General features: G+C 45.8%; 1 protein-coding gene across 5 annotated transcripts in view; it reads left to right on the top strand.

The window, feature by feature from the left end:
* Positions 1 to 5,738: 5,738 nt before the first annotated feature.
* CASK (calcium/calmodulin dependent serine protein kinase) overlaps positions 5,739 to 23,357 on the top strand; it is a 316,647-nt gene continuing 299,028 nt past the window's right edge. For 2 of the 5 annotated variants that reach the window (XM_032219762.1, XM_032219764.1), the window contains exon 1: positions 5,740 to 6,486. In XM_032219762.1, coding sequence (XP_032075653.1) covers positions 6,428 to 6,486 — 59 coding nt within the window. In that variant the 5' untranslated portion in view covers positions 5,740 to 6,427. Of the gene's footprint in view, positions 6,487 to 23,357 lie in introns of all 5 variants that reach the window. The other 3 variants (XM_032219763.1, XM_032219766.1, XM_032219765.1) reach the window with 2 other exon arrangements.

Consider the following 23,357-nt stretch of genomic DNA (forward strand, 5'->3'; position numbering starts at 1 on the left):
ACATTACTCATGTAAACTTTGTGACCTTCCCAGCCCACTTTCGACCAGCAAAGTCAATTGAAGAAGCCAGATTTCCTTAATAGACTACTGATAGTACAATATCAGCCGTTAGGTGTATGCATTCTTGAATCAAGTCTGATTTCTAGTGGATGCAATGTGGATGTTGCTTTTGTGCAACAATACAGAATAGGCTTGCCTGCCCCTGCCCCAGAGGTGGGTTCCTACCAGTTCGGCCTGGTTTGGACGAACCGGTAGTGGTATGTCGGCCTGGGTCACAGAAACAATCCCCCAGTTGCCGCTCGCTTGCTCGCCCTGCCCAGTCTCTGCTCTGCAGCTTGCCTGCCCGAAGCTTTGTGCCCCTGATCTGTCTGCCAGGTAAGCCTGGCTTAGCTAACTGCCCCTGCCCGCTTCCCCGCGGCCTGCAGCCCTGCCATGCTTCCCTGACTTCCACGTGGTCTTCCCGACATCAGAGTGGCCAACTTGCAAAGGCAGGCAAGCGGAAAGTCGTGTGAAAGGCAGGCAAGCATGTCAGGGCCATGGGGAAGGCAGCTAGCAGCTAGCATGCTTGCCTGCCTTCCACATGGTTTTATTGGCAGTCCCTCATGCTGGTTTGCCTTCCGAGGTCAGTGTCCAGCCTGGTGGCCCTTGGTGGAAAAGCAGACACTGTGCTGGGGCTGAGAGGGGCAACGGTACTCCGGAAAGGCAACTGGACATCTCGAGGCTGCTGCACATGTGCCTGCCCCGTTTCTGCAAAGACAGAGTTCCCGCTGCAGGGCGATCCAAGAGGGGAGGGGGATGCTGCAAAAAAAGCTGACTTCCACTCGGGCCCGCGTATCTCCCGTGCCGCCTCTGCGGGGCTTTGGACTCTGAAGCAGCCCACCAGTTTTCCATCCGGCCACCTGCCTGCTCTCTTTGCAGATTGGCCCGGCCGCCTGCTGGGGCCACTCTGAGAACTCAGCCCATGGAGTCCGGCGCTCTGGGGGAAGGAGACTCGGCTGCAGTGCCACTTCCCACTGGTGAACAAGCAGAGAAAGAGGCAAGGAAGCCACTGGCGGGTGGGCAGCAGCCCTTCATGTGGAGAGCGGGCCAGGCCTGGCCAGGCCACCATGGAGCCCGTGGTGCTTTCCCTTCAGCCTGGGTGGCTCTGCTTCATCTTGGTGAAGACCAGGTCGCCACACTTGTAGTGGGCCGCCATTTGCTTTCGTTTTATGGTGGGAGAAAAAAGCGAATGGCAGTTCTGCGGCAGTGCTCCGGGAGGGCAGGCGGACGTCTGCAGCCCTCCAGGGAGGTAGGGCGGCGAGAGTGGTCCCTTTCAAGCACAGCACACAGAGACAGTGGCATGCCTGTTGCTGGGGAGGTATGGTGATTGCTTGTCCAGAGCCGTCTTGGTGGGGGCTGCATTGGCCTTTCCGTCTGCGCCATGTCCCACTCTGGCTAATTGCGCAACTACAAGTGCGGCGACCTGGTCTTCGCCAAGATGAAGTGCTGCCACCCAGGCCGAAGGGAGTGCCACTTGGTCCGCTCTCCGTATGAGGAGCTGCTGCCCACCCCCCTGCAGTTTCCGCGCCTCTCACACTGCTTCTTCGCTGATGGGACGTGGCCAAGTCTTCTTTCCCTGGAGCGCCAGACCCCACGGGGCGGGTTCTCGGAGTAGTGCTGGCGAGCGGCTGGGCCAATCTGCAAAGAGAGCAGGCAAGTGGCCAAGCAGGAAGCCAGTGGGCTGCTTCGGAGCCCGAAGCCCCGTAAAGCCGGCACAGGAGACACACAAGATCAGGTGGAAGGCAACCTTTTCTACAGCATCCCCCTCCCCTCTTTGGATCAAGGGGGGGCTCTGCCTTTGCAGAAACAGGGCAGGTGGTTTGTATGGAGGATTGGTGGGGGGATGCGCGGCCCTCCAAAGATCCACAGTATGTACATTGGTGCTGGCTGGCTGGTTAGCAGCCTACTTCCTTCCCCGCCGCCTTGCCATGCTTGCCTGCCTTCCACGCCAGCTTCCCAGAGACCCCTCACGCCCACTTGCCTTCCAAGGTCGGCATCCAGCCTAGCCCGGCCAGTGGGTTGGCGGGCAGCCCTTGGTGGAGACACAGCCACTGCTCTGGAGCTGAGAGGGGCAGCAGCGGTGGTGCTCCGTGAGGGCAGGTGCTAAGTGGATGTCCCGGGGCTGCTACACATGTGCACTGCCTGCCATTTCAGCCCCAGAGCAGCGGCTGTGTCTCCATCAAGTGCCGCCCTCCCTCCTGGAGCATTTTCTTCCCTCTCCCACTGCCGAAGGAACGAATTTTCCGCCATCCTGCTGGTCCTATGTGCGCAGTTCTGGGATGGAGGAGAGACCAGGCAAACTCTGCCCCCACCGCCACTGCTGGGCGCATCTGCGCAGGAGAACTCCCTGGCATGGCACAGTTCCAGGATGGCGGAGAGCCCAGACAAACTCTGCCTCCATGGCTGCTGCTGCCCGGCATGTCCTCATAGAACTCCCCAGTAAGGTGCAGTTTCAGGACGGCGGAGAGTCCAGGCAAGCTCTGCCCCCACTGCCACCAATGATGCTGCTGCCGGGCGTGTCCGTGCAGAACTCCTCGGGAAGGGCTCTGTCAATGTGCCCAGACCAGGTGTATGTGTGTGTGTGTGTGTGTGTGTGAGAGAGAGAGAGAGAGAGAAAAAGAAAAAGAGTAAGAGAGAAAGAAAGGAGAGATAGAGAAAAAGAGAGACAAAGAAAGAGAAAGAATTAGAAAAAAAGAGGAATGGAGAGAGAGAGAGAGAGAAGAAAGGAAGGAAAGAAAGAGAACTTATGACCACAATTGAGCCCAAAATTTTGGTTGCTGAGCTAGTGTTGTTAAGTGAGTTTCACCACATTTTACAAGTTGGGACATGCCCACCCTGTCACATGACTGCCAAGCCACACCCACAAAATAAGCCACACCCACAGAACCGGTAATAAAAAAATGAAACCTACTTCTGCCCTGCCCCCCATTCTTCTCTATATTCATTACCGGTAGAACTGATAAGGAAGATATAGAAGTAGATAGTATTTAGAATCAACCATCAACAGTTACAGAAACTAGCAGTCAAGATTTAGAGGTAGTCCTCGACTTATGACAATTGACCCAACATTGATGTTGCTAAGTGAGACATATGTTGTGAATTTTGTGCCATTTTACAACCTTTCTTGCCACTTAAGTGAAGCACTGCAATTATTGTTAGTAACACGTTTGTTAAATGAATCTGGCTTTTCCATTGACTTTGCTTGTCAGGTCACAAAAGGTGATCTCATGACCTCAGGACACTGCAACCATCATAAATGTCAGTCAGTTGGCAAGTACATGAATTTTGATCACATGACTGAGGGGATGATGCAGTGATTCAAAGTGTGAAAAACGGTCGTAAGTTAATTTTTTCAGTACCATTGTAATTTTGAACGGCCACTAAATAAACTGTTATAAGTCAAAGACTACCTATACATCACAGACTAGCACTTGGTGGACAATCCTGAAGACCTAGTAAAAGATATTCAAATACTGATGTGCCTTTAACTACAAAGATCAGAATAGTACAATTCATGGTATTCCCTATGACACTCTACAGAAGTGAAAATTGGACTTTGAAGAAGGAGGATAGGAAGAGTAGTGATGCCTTTAAAGTTGGTGCTGAGAATGCTCCTGAGAATATTGTGTACAGCCAAGAAAACAAATCAACACAGACCTTTCACTCAAGGCACAACTGACTAAGTTTAAATTATCCTCCTTTGGACACATTATGCAGAGCCCTAATTCACTGAAGAACATTTTATGCTGGGAAAGGTGTAAGGAAAGAAAAAGAGGATCATCAGCAAAGGTGGATGGACTTTTACAGTGGTGATAGATGCACCGTGGAAGACCTGAACATACTAGGTTAGGGAATAGATTGTCATGGATGAAAGGTACTGTGTTTCTTCAAAAAGACCACCCACCTTGAAAAGAAGCTCTATCACATTTTTGAGTGCATGCAATCAAATTAAGTCCCACCCACAAAATTAGCCCTAATTAAGACCCACCCACCCCGGGGTGCAGGGGGTGGGGTGAGGCACACAGGTTAAAAATAAGCTAGGGTGGGGATGAGGGCATGGAGCTGCCCTACTTACCAGGTCTTGCACACTACAAGACCTGCCTTGCCGTCACTTGCACACATCACCTTGGCCTCTGTTTTGTGTTCAGATGCCTGCCGGAAGGCACCTGCAGTTGATAACAGAGCTCTGGATAAATCTGGAGTTCTATTATCGGCTGCAGAGGGCTTTCCAGAAGGCATCTGAAGGCAAAATAGAGGCCAGAGCTATGCGTGAGTGACGGCAAGCCCGCAGATGAAGAGGACCAGCAGCAAGCTCCTGCTGGGTGGGGCTGTTAGTGCCACTGCTGCGAGGTGAGTTAATAATTAGAACCCTCCAAAAAGAAGGCTTAGCCATTTTTTCAGGGATCAAAAGAAAATAAGACCCGGCTTTCTTTTTGGAACAACACAGGTATGTGGTCACTAAGACTTGGTGGTACATAATCTCTCTATAACCAAGGGTTTCAAAGTGATTTCCCATCCTGGGAGTAGGTAATCCAAATTGGAATAGACAGTGAATGGATAAACCAGAATTTCTACTTGTCAATGCAGCAATGGTATTTCACTATTACTTTTAAAATATTAGATTCTTACTCAATTGAGAAACATGGTGAGGGAAATCCCCCCACCCCCCAAGAATGAAATATTTTACGTAATATTAAAAAGGCGGAATATTATATTTCCCTAAAGGAGAAATGGAGAAACATGCTCTGAAAGACAGAAAGCAGTCCCAAGTCTTTCTTAATAGCCCACAGAAGATGCCAGCACTTAAGAGATAAACAGCTCATTGAAAGAGGAAGACAAGTATCTAGATAGCTCTATTCAAAAGCAAAGCAAATACTGCAGGCAGAAATCCATTCAAGACAGGCTATTTTGAAACTCCTTGGCAGAATGGTAGGATTAGAAAGCAACTCCTCACCCAAGATCCAACACAGGACAAAAGCCATTAGCCACAATAGGAATTGCCCAACACCCTTTCAGAACACAAGCGCCTTCATTGCACCACCCTCAGAACAGTTCAAACTTCAAAGTCACAGAAACCTATAAAGATCACTCATTCAACCATTTGTTCAGCTGACCCAGAACTGCACAGTCTTTATGGTTCTGTTCAATAAAACAACTTTCCAATCAGCCTCCATGTTGTTTCCAGCTTCTTTCTCCCAGCTTGGAACTGAACCAGATGGATTTTTCTTCCAACGAGGGAAAAATACACCAGACGAGAAAATAATTAAACAGAATAACTTGCAATTAGCAATTTGGGTTATAGAGCAATAGCTAATTTTGCTAGTTTTCCTTTTGTACCTTCCTTTAGTTTCTCGAGTAAGGAAAAGGACTTGCTGCTCTTGCAAAAACTAGTTATTAAAAAAAATGCTCAAAAGCACTATGACAGATCTCTCTCTCTCTCTTCCTATGCCTTACTATCCCATATCCGTACACCCGAACCATATTCGTTTTTTCATCTTAGTTTAGGATATCACTCCAATCTCGAAGCTTTGCCTCGAAAATTGCTACGAGAAAAACCCACCCGTTTGAAAAAAGACAGCAGCACTTTCCCCTCTTGCTGCTCTATGACGTCAAAGCAGCTGCGTCTGCGCAGAACAACCACTTTTCGCTTCCATACGCCAAACGCGTATTTTTTGAGCTACTTGTGGGAGGGGCTTTGTGCAGAAGAAAAGAGAGAGGAGGAGGAGGAGTGGGTGAGGGACACCCCCCCCCGGCCCTCTGTAACGAAGGGTGCGCGTGCTTGCTCTGGGCGGTTGCGTGACTGATTAAAAAGGTGGCGACTGGGACAGGAACGGCGCGCGTGCTTCGTTAAACGACTTATCGCTGTCGTCGGCGCGTGGTCGGAGACTCGTCTGCCTCTCCCTTCCCCTCCCGCGCGCTCTCGTTCTGTCCCTGTCGTTTGTGAGTGTGCACCAGTGGGGGAGGGGAGCGAATGAGGAGCCTCTGCCCTCCGCCGGTTCATTTTTGTATTCATCTCTTCCATGGTTGCTGCTCCACCCCTTTGGCTGGATAGCCTTTGCCTGTTTCGCCGGGGTCCTAGAAAAGAAAAAAGGCTCGCGGCGGAGGGGGTGGGAAAAAGGTGACGACCTGGCGGCGGTAGCAAAAGGCAGGCGGGCGGGCGGCTGAGGCCCAGAGGAGAAAGAAACGGGGAGCGGCGGCAACTGGAGAAATTTTCGGCGTAGCCATTGGAACCTCCGGGACGGATTTGGGCTGTTCGGTGTGAAAGGACTGGATTTAACGTGGTGTGCTGTTTGGCGGCGGCGTGGTGTGCGGGTTGCGCGGAGGGGATCCTGCCGGCGCCCCCTCCCGCCTCGGCCGCCTGCAAGGATAATTCTGACCTATCTGGACCATGGCCGACGACGACGTGCTGTTCGAGGATGTCTATGAGCTCTGCGAGGTGATCGGCAAGTAAGTGGCTGGGATGGGGGTGGGGGGAGGCAAATGGGCCAGGAGCGGGGAGAGACCCAAGCAATAGGCTGCAAAGCCTAGTCCCCGACGGAAGGGAGGAAAGAAATGGGATAAGAGATGCTCGGTTCCGTTCCCACCTGAGTTGGGCCGCCGCCGTGTCTTATGCGAGGAGATGAGGCCAGATCCTCGTTGCTGGAACGGCATGTTATGACGAGTAGCTTCATCGTGGCGCCCACGCGACATCACAGGATAGGAGAGGTGATCTGATGTGGGGTTTTTTTGTCTAGCTTATTTCTTTCATTCGCCACAGTTAAATCTTTAGTGAGGTCTAATGTTGTAATAAATCCGGTTTGCTCTGCTTTAAAATGCATGTACATTTATGTGACAAGTTGCTTATCTGGAAGGGTATACCAGGAAATATGACCCTGGGTCCTCCCCCTGGTTTTGTTGTAGTGTCCTTAATGCCAGATACTTTATTGTTTTTTGCTACATAATATTCATCTCATTGGCAAGGAATTGGCACATAGGTAAATGGTCAGTTTCTTCCTAGATCTGTCTCAAAATAATGACTGCAAGAGATATTGGCCTTCTTACTCATTATGCAACTTTTCAAATTAATGTTCACTATTTGCCCAAAAGTGAAGCTGCAACAGTTGCTAAAATGCCTCTGCTTCATATTTTGAATGTCCAATTTGGTAGGTTGTTTGAAAATGGCAGCTGAAGTTTTCTGTTTTCATTTTTATTTTATTTATTTACTTGGAAATTTATATTGCCGCCTATTCGGAATGGCAACTCAAGGTGGCTTACAAGAATATTTAAAGCCTTATATAAAAACAAAACTAGTAAAAGAATCATAAAATACATTAATAATAAAATAAAATAACACCCCCACAACACATCGCAAGAGCCATTTAATGGGTTCCATCCCGCTCTGCGTTCCCCAGGCCCACTGGCAGAACCAGGTCTTCAGTGCCTTACCTGTTATTCTAGAAATGAAAAATGCAGTTAATTAAAGTAGCAAAATAATGTAGCTCATTTTGTTTGTTGTCACCCTTCCCCAATACCTGCTTTTGGTTTGGGGAGCTTGTTCTAATCAAATGAAATGTCACTAAAAAGGAAAGTTAAATGGAAATGCATGATAATAACTTCCCTTATTATAAGTGAATATGTTTTACAAGTTAGATGTTTTTGCTCCTATTATGATTTAATGAAATAGCTTTTAATTTATGTTCTGTTGTTACTGTAACTGTTTAAATTCAAAGATTTAGTGTGGAAAAATAATTTTAATATGAATTTTGTTAGGGTTATTTTCATGAAAGTGTTGTGCTATGTTTGCTTTATACAGTTGGGTCTATTTAATGTGTTGTTACACCTTTTGCCAAATATTTAATTTTTACTTTATTATACAACATAACGATACTATCTCACTTTTAATTTTTAACAGCAACTTTCTCTATGAGGAGAAATAGAGTTCCTAACTCATGGTAATTTAGTATGAGCCTAGAAATTTTGGTCAAATATTTATGATTTTTTTTTCATAATTATGGCATTCTTTTTTCTTTGGAAAATAAATTAAAAGTAATACATAGATTGTGTGGCAAATATATTTTATCAACTTTTTTACAGGGGTATAATGTTGAGATCATAGTAGTATTTATCTGCAAACTTACAGCCTTTGGCCTTACTGATTTAATATCAATTTGTGCAATTTTCCTATTCTGCCTGTTATTGTAAGGAAGTTCAGATTAAATCAAACTGGACCAGGTCTTTCAGTGATAGCCTCTTATTTTTGGGAAGAATATTTTTTTTATTCTATCAAGTTTTTTTCATATATTCTTGTTCTCTATATGCTTTACTGTGAAATATTATATGGTGAAATGCAAATGGGATGAATGAAGAAATGGTAGATTTAATATAGAGTAAACCATTAACTCCTTGGTACCAAAAAATGGTTTGAAGTAAAGAAAGTTGCCTTAGTGATTAACAGGTCATGGTATATTTGGCAAACGTCCCTAAACTGAGATTAAAAAATAATTTGGTGTATTTTCTGAATACAAGCCACATTTTTCAGACTTAGCATCTTTCTGATGTTTGGACATTTTGGCTTGATATTGAAGCACTATTGATATATAATTTACATGAACTGCATAGAGTGCTTAGAAATTATCTGTCTAATAATTACTCTCTTGAAGCCTGGTGTGTGTGTGTGTGTAGTATATCACAGAAATGAGTTCACTCCCTCATATTTTATAAATATTTAAGTATATCTTTTCATGTGACAACACTGAAGACAACACTTGGCTGCAATGTAAATGCCAAGACCTGAAACTGAGTTGCAACATGATGGCCAAGACCATACAGTGGTTTAACAGGACAGGTTCCATTCAGAACAGGCCTCATCATGGTTGACCAAAGAAGTTGAGTGCGTGTGCTCAGCATCATATCTAGAGGCTGGCTTTGGGAAATAGACATATGAGTGCTGCCAGCATTACTGCAGAGATTGAAGGTGGTGGTGGTGGGGTAAGCCTGTCAATGCTCAGACCATACGCCGCATGCAGCATCAAATTAGTCTGCAGGGCTCCAGAAGGAAGGGTCTTCTAAAGATGATGCACAAGAAAGCCCGCAAACTGCTTGCTGCAGACAAGCAGACTAAGGACATGGATTTCTGGTCCAATGAGACCAAGATAAACTTATTTGGTTTAGATGGTGTGAAGCGTGTGTGGTGGCAACCAGGTGAGGAGTACAAAGACAAGTGTGCCTTGTCTACAGTCAAGCATGGTGATGGAAATGTCATGGTCTGGGGTTGCATGAATGCTGCTGGCACTGGGGAGCTACAGTTCATTTAGGGAACCATGAATGCCAACATGTACTGTGACATAACTGAAGCAGAGCATGATCCCCTCCCTTCAGAGACTGGGCCATAGGCCAGTATTCCAACAGGATAACGAACCCAAACACACCTCCAAAACGATCATTGCCTTGCTAAAGAAGCTGAGGGTAAAGGTGATGGACTGGCCAAGCATATCTACAGACCTAAACCCTATTGAGGATCTGTGGAGCATCCTGAAATGGAAGGTGGAGATGTACAAGATCTCATAACATCCACCAGCTCCGTGACGTCGTCATGATGGAGTGGAAGAGGAAACCTGTGAAGCTCTGGTGAATTCTATGCCCAAGAGGATTAAGGCAGTGCTGGAAAATAATGGTGGCCACACAAAATATTGACACTTTCGGCCCCATTTGGACATTATCACTTAGAGGTGTATTCACTTTTGTTGTGAGCAGTTTAGACATTAATGGTCCTATGGTTATTTTGAGGGGACAACACATTTATGCTGTTATACAAGCTGTATACTCACCACTTTACATTGTAGCCAAGTGTCATTTCTTCAGTGTTGTCACATGAAAAATTATACTTAAATATATACAAAATGTGAGGGAGTGTACTCTCTTCTGTGATATTCCACCCCTGTGTGTGTGTGTGTGTGTGTGTGTGTGTGTGTGTGTCCATTCATGCTCATTATCTGTCTAGTTCTCATTTTTAATATTGTTCCACCTGATATAAAACATTTTACATGTTACTGAGCCCAAAATAAATGCATATTTAAATGTTTAAAGTGCAAAATAGCACAGAGACCAATTCCCAGCATAATTTTGCATTGCTTTGCAAGACTTTAAAATAATTATTTCAGAAATTATGTATTATAACACTAATCTAATTGAATAAGATCATAATATATGTTCCTCTGCAGCAAAGCAAAGACCATGAAAGCATAGATGATTCTGGGATCTCAGTCTTTTTTCCAGTTTTCATAAATAAAATTTCCAGTCTATTAGCATTTTATTTATATAAATGTCTTGTGCTACCGGTAATGGAGAAATGGACAAGCTATTTGGATAGTTGAAATAAAGTTAACCTTTGAAACCTTACAATTTGTGGCTCCTGAAATGTGCCAGAAATGGCCTGAGTAGATATAATTAGTAATAACTATACATTTGCCCAATCTGTATTGTAGGAATAATTGTGAAATTGCTTATGTCAAAGCCAAATCTAAATTCTGTAGCCTTGGAAAATGCTTGCTCAAGAATGGTCTTTGCCCAAAATTGGAAAAACAGGGAAACTCCACATGAAGGGGAAATAATTAGGAAAATCTTGATCTGCGCTGAAATGGATAAATTGACGTGGGAATTGAAGAATAAAGTTGTATCAGAATATTATAAGATCTGGGATAAATTTTATCTATGGTTGGAATATAAAAGGGAAAGCCCAAAATAGGCATTACCAAGATTCATAGAATAGAGACTAGAATTATGCATGAAACGATAAAAGCAAGAATGTACAAGATAAACATAAATGAGCATAGCTGGAAAATTTTTCCCTTTTTGTAAATATGGTATGGATCAAATGTTAAAAAAACAGGGTGGCTACAATGTATAACTGAATATCTTAGCATGTATGGCATAGATACTGCCAGGACGGTTTACACTGTGTCCAATGTTTTAATTTATGTTTAATGAAAAACTTTTTAATTAAAAAAAAGAAAATGCTCAGATTCCATTATATAATTTTTAAATATGGCTTTAGAATAAATGATAGTCTATTAACTCCAGGCAATTTTAGATTAGTTACATATATATTCCAGAATTGGTTCAGAATTGAGTTTTGGACAGAAATTGAATTAGTGGATTATTGATACAGGGATTAGATAGTGAAGAGTTTGGCCCTTTTGGGGCCTTGTAGTCATAGTATCTGTTTTAACATTGCTTCCAGATTGGGGTTTGATGCCCAATATGATGATAGTTGTTTCTCCCAATATGATTAGTTATTGCAGGATTTCCGGGTAACTTTATGATAGCTGAATTTTGAAATGTCTCAGAGTTCAGTTTTGATCCCCTCTACTTACTTTTTGACATCTATATCGTGTTTATTATTATTTATTAAACTTAGCCAAATAAATCTATGGATGTGGGCTAAAATGTCATTGTGATTCTTGGATTTTTTTCTTGTTTCTAATTCCAGTTACATTGGGAATCTTGAATAGGAATTTGAGCAGTTTTAGGGTCGCTCATGTGATTAAAATGTAGGTGCTTGGCAACAGGCATGTATTTAGGCTGTTGTAATATCCCAGGGTTATATGATCACCATTTGCAACTTTCTTGGCCAGCTTCCAAAAAGCAGTCAATTGAGGAAGCCAGATTTGCTTAATGACCATGTAACTTAACTGCAGTGAATCACTTAAATGTGACAAAAAAGATATAAAATGGGATAGGGTGATTCCCTTAAAACGGACTTACTTAGCATTGGAAATTCTGGTCCCAGTTGTCATAAGTCAAAGACTATCTGTATAGCTCCCTATGGAGAATTTCAAGGTTTTACATTGCTGGATGTGAGAGGTATGTGCAAAACATATTGAATCTGAACTTATTTGAATTGAAACATTCTGTTCTGAATGCAAAATAAGCTATTCTGATCAATTTGGAACTAATTTGAGTTCAAAATACCCATTCATTTAATACAGGTCACAGAAATTTTGTAATAATTGTGAATATTCCTCACAATTGGTATTTAATAATCTGCTTTTGGTAGTTTTGTTTTGGTACCTTTGAGTCAGTGTTTAATCCTGGTGACTGCCTAGACAAGTGCCTGTATCTTTCTTGGCAGTATTTTCAGAAGTGTTTGGCTCTCAAAAACCAACCAGGAATTAAAAATAGAAGTAGTTTAATTTTTTTCTGATTTGGATTTATCAACTGCCATAATTTTTTTTGCATACCTACTTATATATCTTTCTGGATAATTTTTCAATGTTCTGATGTAGAATTTGGCTTGATACATTAATTTACTTTACAAATAACTTTATAGTACTTTTGTCCAAGTCAGTGGTTCTCATCCTTCCTAATGCCGCGACCCTTTAATACAGTTCCTCATGTTGTGGTGACCCCCAACCATAAAATTATTTTTGTTGCTACTCTATAACTGTAGTTTTGCTACTGTTATAGATCGTAATGTAAATATCGGATACGCAGGATGTATTTTTATTGTTATAAATTGAACATAATTAAAGCATAGTGATTAATCACAAAAACAATATGTAATTATATATTGTGAAATATTTATTTCTAATTACAAATAAATGAAATTTTGTCTTGAAGCATAGTGTAGCTTTGGTTTTTGTTGCCTAAGTGTTAAGAGTTTACTTTACTTCTACTCCCCTCTTCTTTGGGGCAGCCCCTCAGATATTGGAAGACTGCTATCATATCACCCTTAAGTCCTTCTTTTCATTCAACCAGACATACCCAGTTTCTGCAACTGTTCTTCATATGTTTGAGCTTCCAGTCCCCTAATCCTCTTGGTTGCTCTTCTTTGCACTTTTTCTAGACTAGAGTCTCCACATCTTTTTTATAGAGGTAGCCAACATCTTGTCTGCTCCTAAATTTTGGGTCTGAAAAGAACCACATTCTGGAGGGTGGACAACCTCAACTGCTATACAATCATACACACACATACACAGAGACACACAGTGGCTTTATTCCCACAGCCTCCTTAACTAAATTGCCTGCAGCTGCATTCACAAACTTGCTTACCCTGCCTGGATGGATCTTCAACCTAGTTTGGGGTTGTTTGCAGGAGTGCTCTTAACCTTGGTGATGGTGGTAAGCTTAACCTTAATTTATTGGGCAAACGTTGTGCATTGTTTGTTTTTAATTTTTATTTTTTTAAAAAAAGTTTTTTATTTTTTCTTTCAAGTTCATTCACAAATATACACTCTTATAATTACCATTAATTATATCATTATCATTAATCATTTATCGTTATTTTCTTAAAAATATATAGAATACAGTTTGGGACACTTTCTTGCCACCCCATTTTATTTTGCAACAACCTTGCTCCTTCTATCTTCTCGACCTCCCTTCTTCTTTCCTCCTCTCCTTCCTTCTTCCCCTCTCTTTCCTCCCCTCCTCCTCTCTTCTCCTCCTCCTTCCCCTCTCTCCTCCTCCTCCTTCCCCTCTCTCCTACTCTTAATTCCCCTCTCTTACTTCCTGTGCTTTTACCCTTTCTTCCTTTTCCTTCTCCTCCTTTCTCCCTTCTTCCCTGCTTTCCTCCCCTCCTCCTCTCTTCGCCTTCCTCTTATCCTCTCTCCTACTCTTAATTCCCCTCCCTTACTTCTTCTGCTTTACCCTTTCTTCCTTTCCCTCCTCATCTTTCCTCCTTTCCATTGTTGCCCTTGCTTATTTACTTTCTCTGATGGGTTCTCGGGGTGGCATTTCAGGAAACCCAACTTTATATTTTCATACATATCATTTTCTCAGTTACATTTTATATCTAATAATAATTCCACTTGTATCATTTTTTAAATTGTTTACTTGCATTGCATTTTTTTGCTCTTTTCCTTTGTGCATGGTTTATGGTACTTTTAGCAAGCAGGTTTTCATTGTGTGAATGGGGCCAATTCAGGCTCCTGAGCTTGGCTCTTGATGACAGGTCTGGTTGTGGATTTAGATATAGTTTAAAGTACCTGGCAGTGGCGTGGAAAATATAGTGTGCACGCCGCGCATATTTACAGCCTGGGGCAGGACTTAAGCCCCTTCCTCCCTCGCAGAAACACTTTCCTGCCATTGCGAAATCTCTGAGACTAATTGTACGGGGTGTGCACGTATGGTTTTTACTGCGTGGAGCCACAGTGATGTGCTGCGTGGCCGGCGATGACTCTGGAGCCCACCCGCAGGGGATTTCAAGGAACGCGAGGTGGAGTCTAAAGTTTAGTGTTGCACTGGTCTCCCTGTGAAACAGTTGTTTGACCCCAAAAGGGGTCGCGACCTACAGGTTGAGAATCTCTGGTCTAAGTGATGAGCCATGCTTTTAACTACAGTGTAACTTCAGATAGTAGAATTTTCCCTCACATTTATTATTTTAGCTGGCATTAAAATAATTATCTGCTACTTTATGGTAATGCTCAAACTCTGTTTAATGTTAATAAGTGCTCAAATAATACAATAATTGGTTTTTTTAAAAAATTTCAGATAGTTAACTGCTTCATATTCATAAAGAACCAAAGGCATAGATATAGAATAGGTTGAACCTGGCTCAATAGCAATAATTGCAAGAGGGATCTAGAAGTTCTAGTAGACAACTACTTAAATATAAGCCAGCAATGTTCTTCAGTAGCCAAAAAAGCCAATGTAGTCCTAAACTGTATTAACAGAAGGATAGAACCAAGATCACATGAAATGTTAGTACCACTTTATAGTGCCTTGATAAGATTACACTTAGAATAATGCATCCAATTTTGGTCACCACAATATTAAAAAGATGTAGAATCTCTAGAAAGAGTGCAGAGAAGAGCAGCAAAGATTGTTAGGGGATGGAGGCTAAAAATATGAAGAGCAGTTGCAGGAATTGGGTATGTCTAATCTAGTGAAAAAGGACTAGGGATGACATGGTAGCAGTATTCCAATATTTGAAGGGCTGCCAGAAAAAGAGGGCCTCAATCTATTCTCCAAAACACGAAGGCAGGACAAGAATCAATGAATGGAAACTACTCAAGGAGAGAAGCATTCTAGAATTAAGGAGAAATTTCCTGACAGTTAATCAGAACAGTTAATCAAAACAGTTAATCACTGAAATGACTTGCCTCCAGACGTTGTGGGTGATCCAACACTGGAAGTATTTAAGAAGAGATTAAACAGCAATCTCTTTGACTGCGAGGTAATGTCTGATAGGGAGAGCCTACTTTCTCCTACTCCCTTGGATAGGGTTCCGCACTCATACCCACCGTGGCGGGGCCCCACCCAATGGAGGATCAGGGTCCTTTACTTTCAGTGGAGATGCGCGAAGTAATCGCCAAAGCGATCTCCTAGGGCATTGCCGAGGATTTGCAGCAGCCTGAAATGCAGCCAACTGCAGATCAGCCAGAACAACAGGCCCCTCAGACTCGCATGGAGCGGACTCTCCTCCTCCTCCATTGATAGCTAGTGCAGAGTCAGTATGGGAGGATGAGGACCATGGGGACCAAGACTTTTCCACTTGATCCCTGACAAGCCTGCCTTTGCTGGGTTATTTAAACCCACCTTGTTCAAGTCCATTTTGTTTAAGGCAAAAATTTCCACTCATATGGAAGTGGAGACCACCCAGAGCAAGGGATTACTGATCTGACGGATCCCAGTAAAGGGCTATTTGATGAAAAGATTCTGGCGTGGAAGATTGTTCCCTCGCCTAAGCTTTTCAAGGACATGGTCCAATGCCAATGGGTGCAACTGGGGACCTTAGCTACTCCTGGGGGCAATGATAAACATGTGTATTTGGTTCACCCCAGTATGGAGATGTTGAAACTTCCAGCTGTTGACCCTCCAGTGGCAGCACTTACCTCATTGTCAGTACTGCCACATGACCTATTGGAAGGCCTCAAAGAGGAGGATAAGAGGGCTGAACGGGCTTGTCATAAGATTCATCAAGCCGTAACGTGGGCCATTAAAGCGGCCACCTCCGCTTCATTTTTTAATAGCCTCTATAGCCTGGTTTCGTCAACTGCTCACCAGGTTTCCCCCTGGGGATTGCAGACTACGTACCGACGTAAAGAAGATTGTGGCCGCAGTGGAGTATTCGGTGGATGCCACCCTTAATGCGGCAAAGTTCACTTCACACGCCATGGCATCCAATGTTACTTCTCGCCATCTCTAATGACTTCGCCATTGGAACACGGACATGAGATTCAAGTGGAAGCTAGCATCGGCTCCCTTCAAAGGGGGTAAGTTGTTTGGAGAATCTTTGAACTCTGTGCTAGTGGAGAACAAAGACAAATGGAAGGTGATGCCTTCTGTGTTCCGCAGACCTGATCGCAGGTCTCCATTTTCTTCCACAGGTAGGCTGTCTGATCCACAGCCCAGCACATCTTCCTTTCAGCATCCGTACCCGCAGGGAGCGGATCACGCACAGGACAGGCAGCCATTTCGGGACAGGGCCTGACATTAGCCTTTTTCCTGACGTCCATTTTGAGGGGGGTCTGGGAACAGACTGTTCCATCGAAATAAGTGACCACCATCCCAACCCTCCCAATAGGGGGGCGGCTGCAACTCTTTGCCACCTGTTGGGAGGAGATCACCTTGGATGCATGGGTCGTTCAAAGAGTGCAACTGGTTTAACTTTAGAATTTCTCTCCCCCCCCCCCATCCACTGCCCAATCCCCAGATACCCCACCAAGAAAAGCCTCATGGAGGCCGAGATTCTTTATCTGAGGGAAATCAGGGCCAGAGAACCAGTCTCTTTTGGGCAGGAGTGTTGGGGATTTTATTCCATCCTGTTTCTGGTTCTCAAGAACTCGGGTGGAGGGGGGGTGGAGAGCAATATTAGATTTTAAAAAGTTAAACGAACATCTGGCCTACAAGAAATTCAAAATGAAGTCCCTGCAGCCCTTCCTGGGCTGCATTCGGGAGAGGGATTTCCTGATGTCAATCATCATAAAGGAAGCGTATCTACACGTTCCCATCAAACCTGCGCACAGATGGTACCTGAAGTTTTTCTTTGCAGGGTCCCACTTTCAGTACAGGGCCCTACCATTCAGCCTGTCGTCAGCCCCGAGGACCTTCACAAAGATTCTGTCAGCAGTATCTGCACATCTCCGGGTGCGCCCGATTTGCTTCCAATGCTATCTGGCGACATCTTGATCCAGTCGTGCTCACTGGTTCAGGCGGCATGCGATCTTCGGATCACCATGCAAACCCTGCAGAATTACGGGTTTACCATCAACCTCGAGAAGAGTCACCTGACCCCTGTTAAATCTGGGAGCAGTGATTAACATGTCTTGCCAAGTCTCCCTTTCACAGGACTGTATTGTCATCCTTTAGGACCTTGCCCAGCAAGTTTGCCAGCCTCCCAGTGTCCAGATTCTAATGCTCTCACAGTTACTAGGGAAAATGATTTCATGCTTGTCAATAGTGCCTTGGGCCTACACACAAGGGACTTGCAATGTTTTTTGCTCCCAATGGGCCAACACCAGGAACTGCTTGGTCAGAGTGTCCCTCAAGTGGTGGAAGTCCTTGGTGCTGGCAAAGGGAACCTTCTTCAAGGAATCCGCTGGACTGACCACCACGTTGGTTGCCAGTCTATTTGGCTGGGGTGCCCACCTTCACAACCAGGTCGCACAGGGCCAGTGGTCAGCTCAAGAACTGGTCCACAACATCAACTGGTTGGAGCTGAGGGCGGTGAGGCTTGCTCTTCAAAGCTGCCAGAAGGACATTTGGGGCCAAATGTTCTGATACTCACAGACAGCAACAAAGGTGCATATCAACTACCAGTGGGATATTAGGTCCAAATTGCTTATGTCAGTGGCAGAGACGATCAGTTCGCTGGGCAGAGGCATTTGGAATCCATAAGGGCAAAGCACATCTCCAGGTAGAACAATGTTTGAGTGGACTGGCTGAGCAGGACCACCCTGGACCACTCGGAATGGCACCTGCATCCGCGCCTACTCCATCAGCTGTTGTGGAGGTTTGGCCATCCCCTGGTTGATCTGTTTGCCACTTTGGAGAATGCTTAGCTTCCTTGCTTCTTCACCAGGTTCCAGTCACCCCTAGTAGAAGGAGTTGACACTCTCCGCTGCCCCTGGCCTCCGGGGATGCTTTATGCATTTCCCCCGTTGGCTGTCATACCCAGAGTGATCAGAAGATTCTGGTGGAACAGGCAGAGGTTCTTCTGGTGGCACCTCACTGGCCCAGATGGACATGGTTCACCAATCTCACTTGCCTTTCCATCGCCCAACCCTGGAGAATTCCCCAGGAGTCGGTCTCTCTCAGTCAGGGGGGGTCTTCCTGCATCTGGAACCTCAATGGCTCCAGCTGACCATCTGGCACTTGAGAGGGACCTCCTGATGAGTGCCAGATTCTCCAGCAAGGTCATCAGAACCATTCAAGCCTCCAGGCGTTCTTCTATCACCAGAATCTATGACGCCACCTGGTCCACCTTTGCTTGCTGGTTTGTGGAACATCAGATTCAGCTTCCTACAGCATATCTACCACAGATATTGGCATTTCTCCAGGAGGGTCTCGACAAGGGCCTCACACTTTTCAACTGGCGTCCATGGGCCGCAAAGTCACATTGTCTACCATTGGGCGCTGGAACAAAGCTTGCATTTCTCTTGCGTACGAACACCAGGGCAGAACAGTTTCTTCACGCGTAATGGCGTACTCGACTAGGAGTGTGGCTATGATGGCGGCCTGGGCTACCAAGGCCTCTTGTTGAGATCTGCAAGGCAGTGACTTGGGTGACCCCGTCACTGTTTATCAGACATTATAAGTTGGACAAATTTGCTTCTGCAGACGCTGCTTTTGGCAGAAGAGTTTTGCACAGCGTTATTTCTCCATCATAAGTAGGGTTCGGGTTGTTTTTCCCACCTTAGGACATTTTTTGCTTGGGTATGTCCCATGCTTGGACTCTCCAAGCAGCGCACAGGAGAATGACCATTGGCTTACCTGACCTGAAGGGTCATTCTCTGTGCTCTGCGGAAGAGTCCAACCTCACCCTGGGGTATTTAATTTTTTTGTCTTCATTTGAAAAGACTTGTCCTAGTCTATTGGATACTATGGAATTACCATGATGGATTTGTCTTCCACGGGACCATGCCTTCATTGAAAAACTGAACTCTCAGGAGGTCAGGAGGCGTGCTCAGAAAATTCAATCCAGTCCATTGGGCAGAGGAACAGAATTTAACCCATGTTTGAACTCTCCTGCAGTGCACAGAGAATGACCCTTCAGGTAAGCCAATGGTCAATTTCTGAAGTATTTTATAATGGTAAAGAAGGGGATGGGGTAGCTGGATACCAAACAAAATTTTCCCATAAGAAATAATGTAGTGAGCCACAAGGGTTTTGGTCATAAGTTGAGAACTACCTGTACACTGTAGCCTTTGACACTTTAATGAGTTATGCAAAGTTTCATGCAAGTTTCATGTAGTCAGAGATACATATTCCAAGAGTGTGTTTTGGTATTGAAAAGAGGTAACTGGGATTTACTTTGTAAGGAGGCATATTGCAAATGGAATTGTGAATGACATTTGCATGCTTGTCTCAGAAGGAGATAATATGTTGATAAATATTTGACTTTTTATTTTTATTTATTACTTATATCCTGTCTTTATTATTTTTACAAATAATTCAAAGCATATTCAACACACTTTCCTTTTTCTATTTTCCCCAGAACAACCTTCCTGTTGGACTGAGAGAGAATAACTAGTCCAAGTTACCCAGCTGACTTTCATGCCTAAAATGGGACTAGAACTTAATTACTTTTTAAAGAAATAATTTACAGACGATGGCTTGAATGAAGAGAGTGTACATGGATTTTTTCCTTAAATTTATATTCCCACAGTTGTCAATATGCAGATTATGCCATATATACAGGAAGTCTCAGTTTACAACCATTCATTCAGCCTCTATTCAACATTACAATGGCACTGAATGATGGTATGTTTGGTACTTAGAGTCCCAGCTGTCGCAGCATCTCCTAGTCACAAGATTTCCAATATTCTTGCCAACCAAAGTCAGTGGAAAGCCTGCAAGAAATCAGAAGTTGCAGTCATGTGAGGTCATGCTTAACAATATAACCAGTACTTCTGGATTTACCATGGTTAATCAGTATGATCATGTGATGTTGTGCTTTGACTACTTAACAACAGCAATTATAGTCTCAATTGCTTGATAAACCAAAGACTACCTGTACTTGTTTTTGGGGAGTCGGTTTTGTGTACTGATTAAGGGCAACAGACTAGAAGCCAGGAGAGCATAAGTTCTATCACCCGTTTGCAAAGCCAGTGAGAGATCTTGGGCGAGTCACTCTCTCTTAGCTCTAGAAAGCAGGGAATGGCAAACCACTTCTAAAATCTTACTGTTATGACCCAGCCTTCATAAGTAATGATAAGACATTTACTCACAAGTAAAACAACCACCTTTTTTATAATAGGACAGTAACATTCTTTTATTCACGGGGATAAGCGAAAAGTCAAATGTAATTAGTCCCAACAAACCTGGGTTTATCCAAGAAATCGGAATTGCTTGCTGTATACTAAAAGCGAACGGTTGTTTGCGACAACTGGCAACTTTTGCCAAAAGCACCAAAAACTGGTTCAATGACTGTGGGATTACTGTGCTTGATTGGCCTCTCCATTCTTCCTCCATACTCTGGGTCCTTGGTTTCCAAATGAGATGCAAAAGTTGTTTTCCAGAGTGGGAGGAGGGAGTGGTCACGTGTGGGTTTTATCTTAGCCTGATTGGTCCAAGACTGAGAGCAAAGCTATAAATACTGGTGCCTTCCAATCCTGGCCCCAGATTCTCTCAGTCTCGGTCCAAGTACTGTTAGAAAAATGTTTAGGTAGGAGTTTTTCCTTTTGGTTGTTTTACGATCTGTTTCTATTTGGCTAATTGGGCACTTTTAAAACTTTCTAAAAGCTTCTAAATTGTACTGCTGTGGCCCCAAGGGACAGATCTCTGCCTCGGGCGGTTGGGGAGGGCCCTGTGGGGCATTTAGCCTCCCCCCCGCGGGCCAGGAGCCTCAGCCCTATCCCCGGGAGTGTGGGAGTGCCAGCTCCGATCTCTGCTGCCTTGAAGCAGCTCCGTTTGCAGCAGCGGCGGCAGGAGTGGCTTCGGCGCCACGTGGAGCGCGTGAGTCGCCCGCTTCACAGCTGATCAGCCCGGGCGGCTGCCGCTCCGCCGTTTATTGCCTTAAGTGCTGTGGGGGCCGTGTGGGGGTGAGGAGAGCGTGCCTGAGTGCCACGTGGCTCTCCCCGACCTGTTTTAAAGCAGTGCCGGCTCCTGGTAGCCAGGCTCAGCCGCAGGAGTTGCTTGCTGGCCGTTTCGCCCGCGCACGGAGTTCCGGTGGCCATTTTGGAGGTCGCCACGTGCGCGAGGCCTTGCTTCGGCCTACCTTGGGGATGAGGCCTTGCACGAGGCTTTGGGCCTGAGTTTCCCCACAGACCCATAGGCCCTGGTTCCGGTGGGCCTTCGAGGCCTGTGTTCCAGCCCCTCTGTCGGACACGTGAGTTGGCTATGGACGAGGGAGCGGAGATTCCCCAGGGCCAGGTGGTGGGCCCAACTGGGGGTGAGGAGGCCCTGGATCAGGAGGTGGGGTGGGGGGGCTCCCCCCCAGGGATCCTTGGTCACTAGGCGCCCTTCTAGGTCCTCCACTAGGGAGGAGGCCAGGCGGCATAGGGCGCTGGAGAAGACTTTTGCGAGGGCGGGGAGGCAGGCCCTGTCGGCCAGGCCTTCATCCCGGGACAGGTCCAGGTCTCCCCTTGGGCCTGTATCCAGCAGATCTTCCTCTAGGGGGTTTAGCCCGGCTTCTTCCTCAAGTTTCCCTGGCAGGTCTCGGGCCTACTCTAGAAGGAGGCGTTCTCCATCCCCTGCAGGTGATCCCCTGGAGGGTACGTCCAGGGGCCCCTGTTCCTCTCAGAGGTTGGCTCCCCAGGGGCCTGGTTCTGTTTATGGGGATGTGGAGGATCTGGATAATCTTCCTGAAGGAATTAAAAGGCTTATTTCTGCAGCCATTTCACGGGGCATTGCCCAGCGAGACAAGGACTCCTTTTCTTCTAAGCATGGGGGGCTAGGCAGGGTTCAGTATCGAGCTTCCTCTCCTTCCATGGTCAGTGAGGCTTCGTTCTGGGGGGGGGGGAGATTCCCCAGGAAATGGGCTTCTCGGATGATGAGAATACAGCCCTTTCTGATGAGCCTTCTTCTAAGGGCCTCTTTGTTCCAGCCATGTTTAAAATTCTCTTGGACAAGGCACGGCAGACCACTAAGGTGGGGACGGGGGATCCTTCAGTGCCCCCCCCCAGAGATCCTGACATGGCCATGTTTTCTGCTACGGCCACCAACAAGGAGGAGATCCCTGCTCCTCCCCTGTTTTTGGAGGTCTTGACTAACCAGTGGGCTCGCCCCTCCAACTTCTCAGCTCCTGGCAGTAATGACCGCCGGCACTATAATGTAGAACAGACCTTTGCTCAGGCCATTCAGCTGCCAACCATTGACACCCCCGGTGGCCGCCCTGGTCTCCTCCTCTCCGGTGGTGTCAGGCGACGCGGCGGATAAGATGAAGCCGGAGGATAAGCATGCAGAGCTTACCTTACGGAAGAATTTTAATGCCACGGCGTGGGCTATTAAGTCCGCGGCCTCAGCTTCCTACTTTAACCGCGCCACAGTCATGTGGCTTAAGAAACTTCAGGAGCGCATTCCTATCCAGGACGACAGAATCCACCAGGATCTGTTTAAGATCATGGCAGCCTGCCAGTTCTCGGCTGATGCGACCCTGGATACGGTCAAGTTTGCTTCCAGTGCCTTGGCCACCTCTGTCACATCTCGTAGGCTTCTTTGGTTGTGTCACTGGCAGATGGACAACAAGGCGAAATGGGATTTGGCGGCCGCCCCCTTCAAGGGGCCCAATCTTTTCGGGGAGGCCCTTACTCCCATTCTTGTAGAGGATAAAGACAAGAAGAAGGTCCTTCCTTCTATGGCCAAGAAGCCCAAGGCTAAGTCACGTCCTTTCCGTAGGCAAAGGTATAGGGCTGCTGATTATGGCTATAACCAGCACTTTTCTTCCTTCCCAGCTGATAGACAGTTCTCCGGGCAGTCCTTTCAGGACAGGAATCGCTTCCAGGGCGAGGCTCGGCGGCCCTTTCGTGGAGGAGGCAGCCGTCCCTACCGCAGGGGGAAGTGACTCAAACCCGAGTCGTCCCATCGGCGGCCGCCTCTCCCTCTATGTGGATCGGTGGGACGAGATCACGTCGGACGCTTGGGTCCGAGCCACGGTTCGTCACCGGCTCAGGTTAGAGTTTCTCTCCACTCCTCCAAACCTCTTCCGGTCGTTCCCTCCGTCTCGGAGTCGGGAGCGCCGC

Source organism: Thamnophis elegans, chromosome 6 (genome assembly GCF_009769535.1).
Source record: "Thamnophis elegans isolate rThaEle1 chromosome 6, rThaEle1.pri, whole genome shotgun sequence".
Classification (NCBI taxonomy): domain Eukaryota; kingdom Metazoa; phylum Chordata; class Lepidosauria; order Squamata; family Colubridae; genus Thamnophis; species Thamnophis elegans.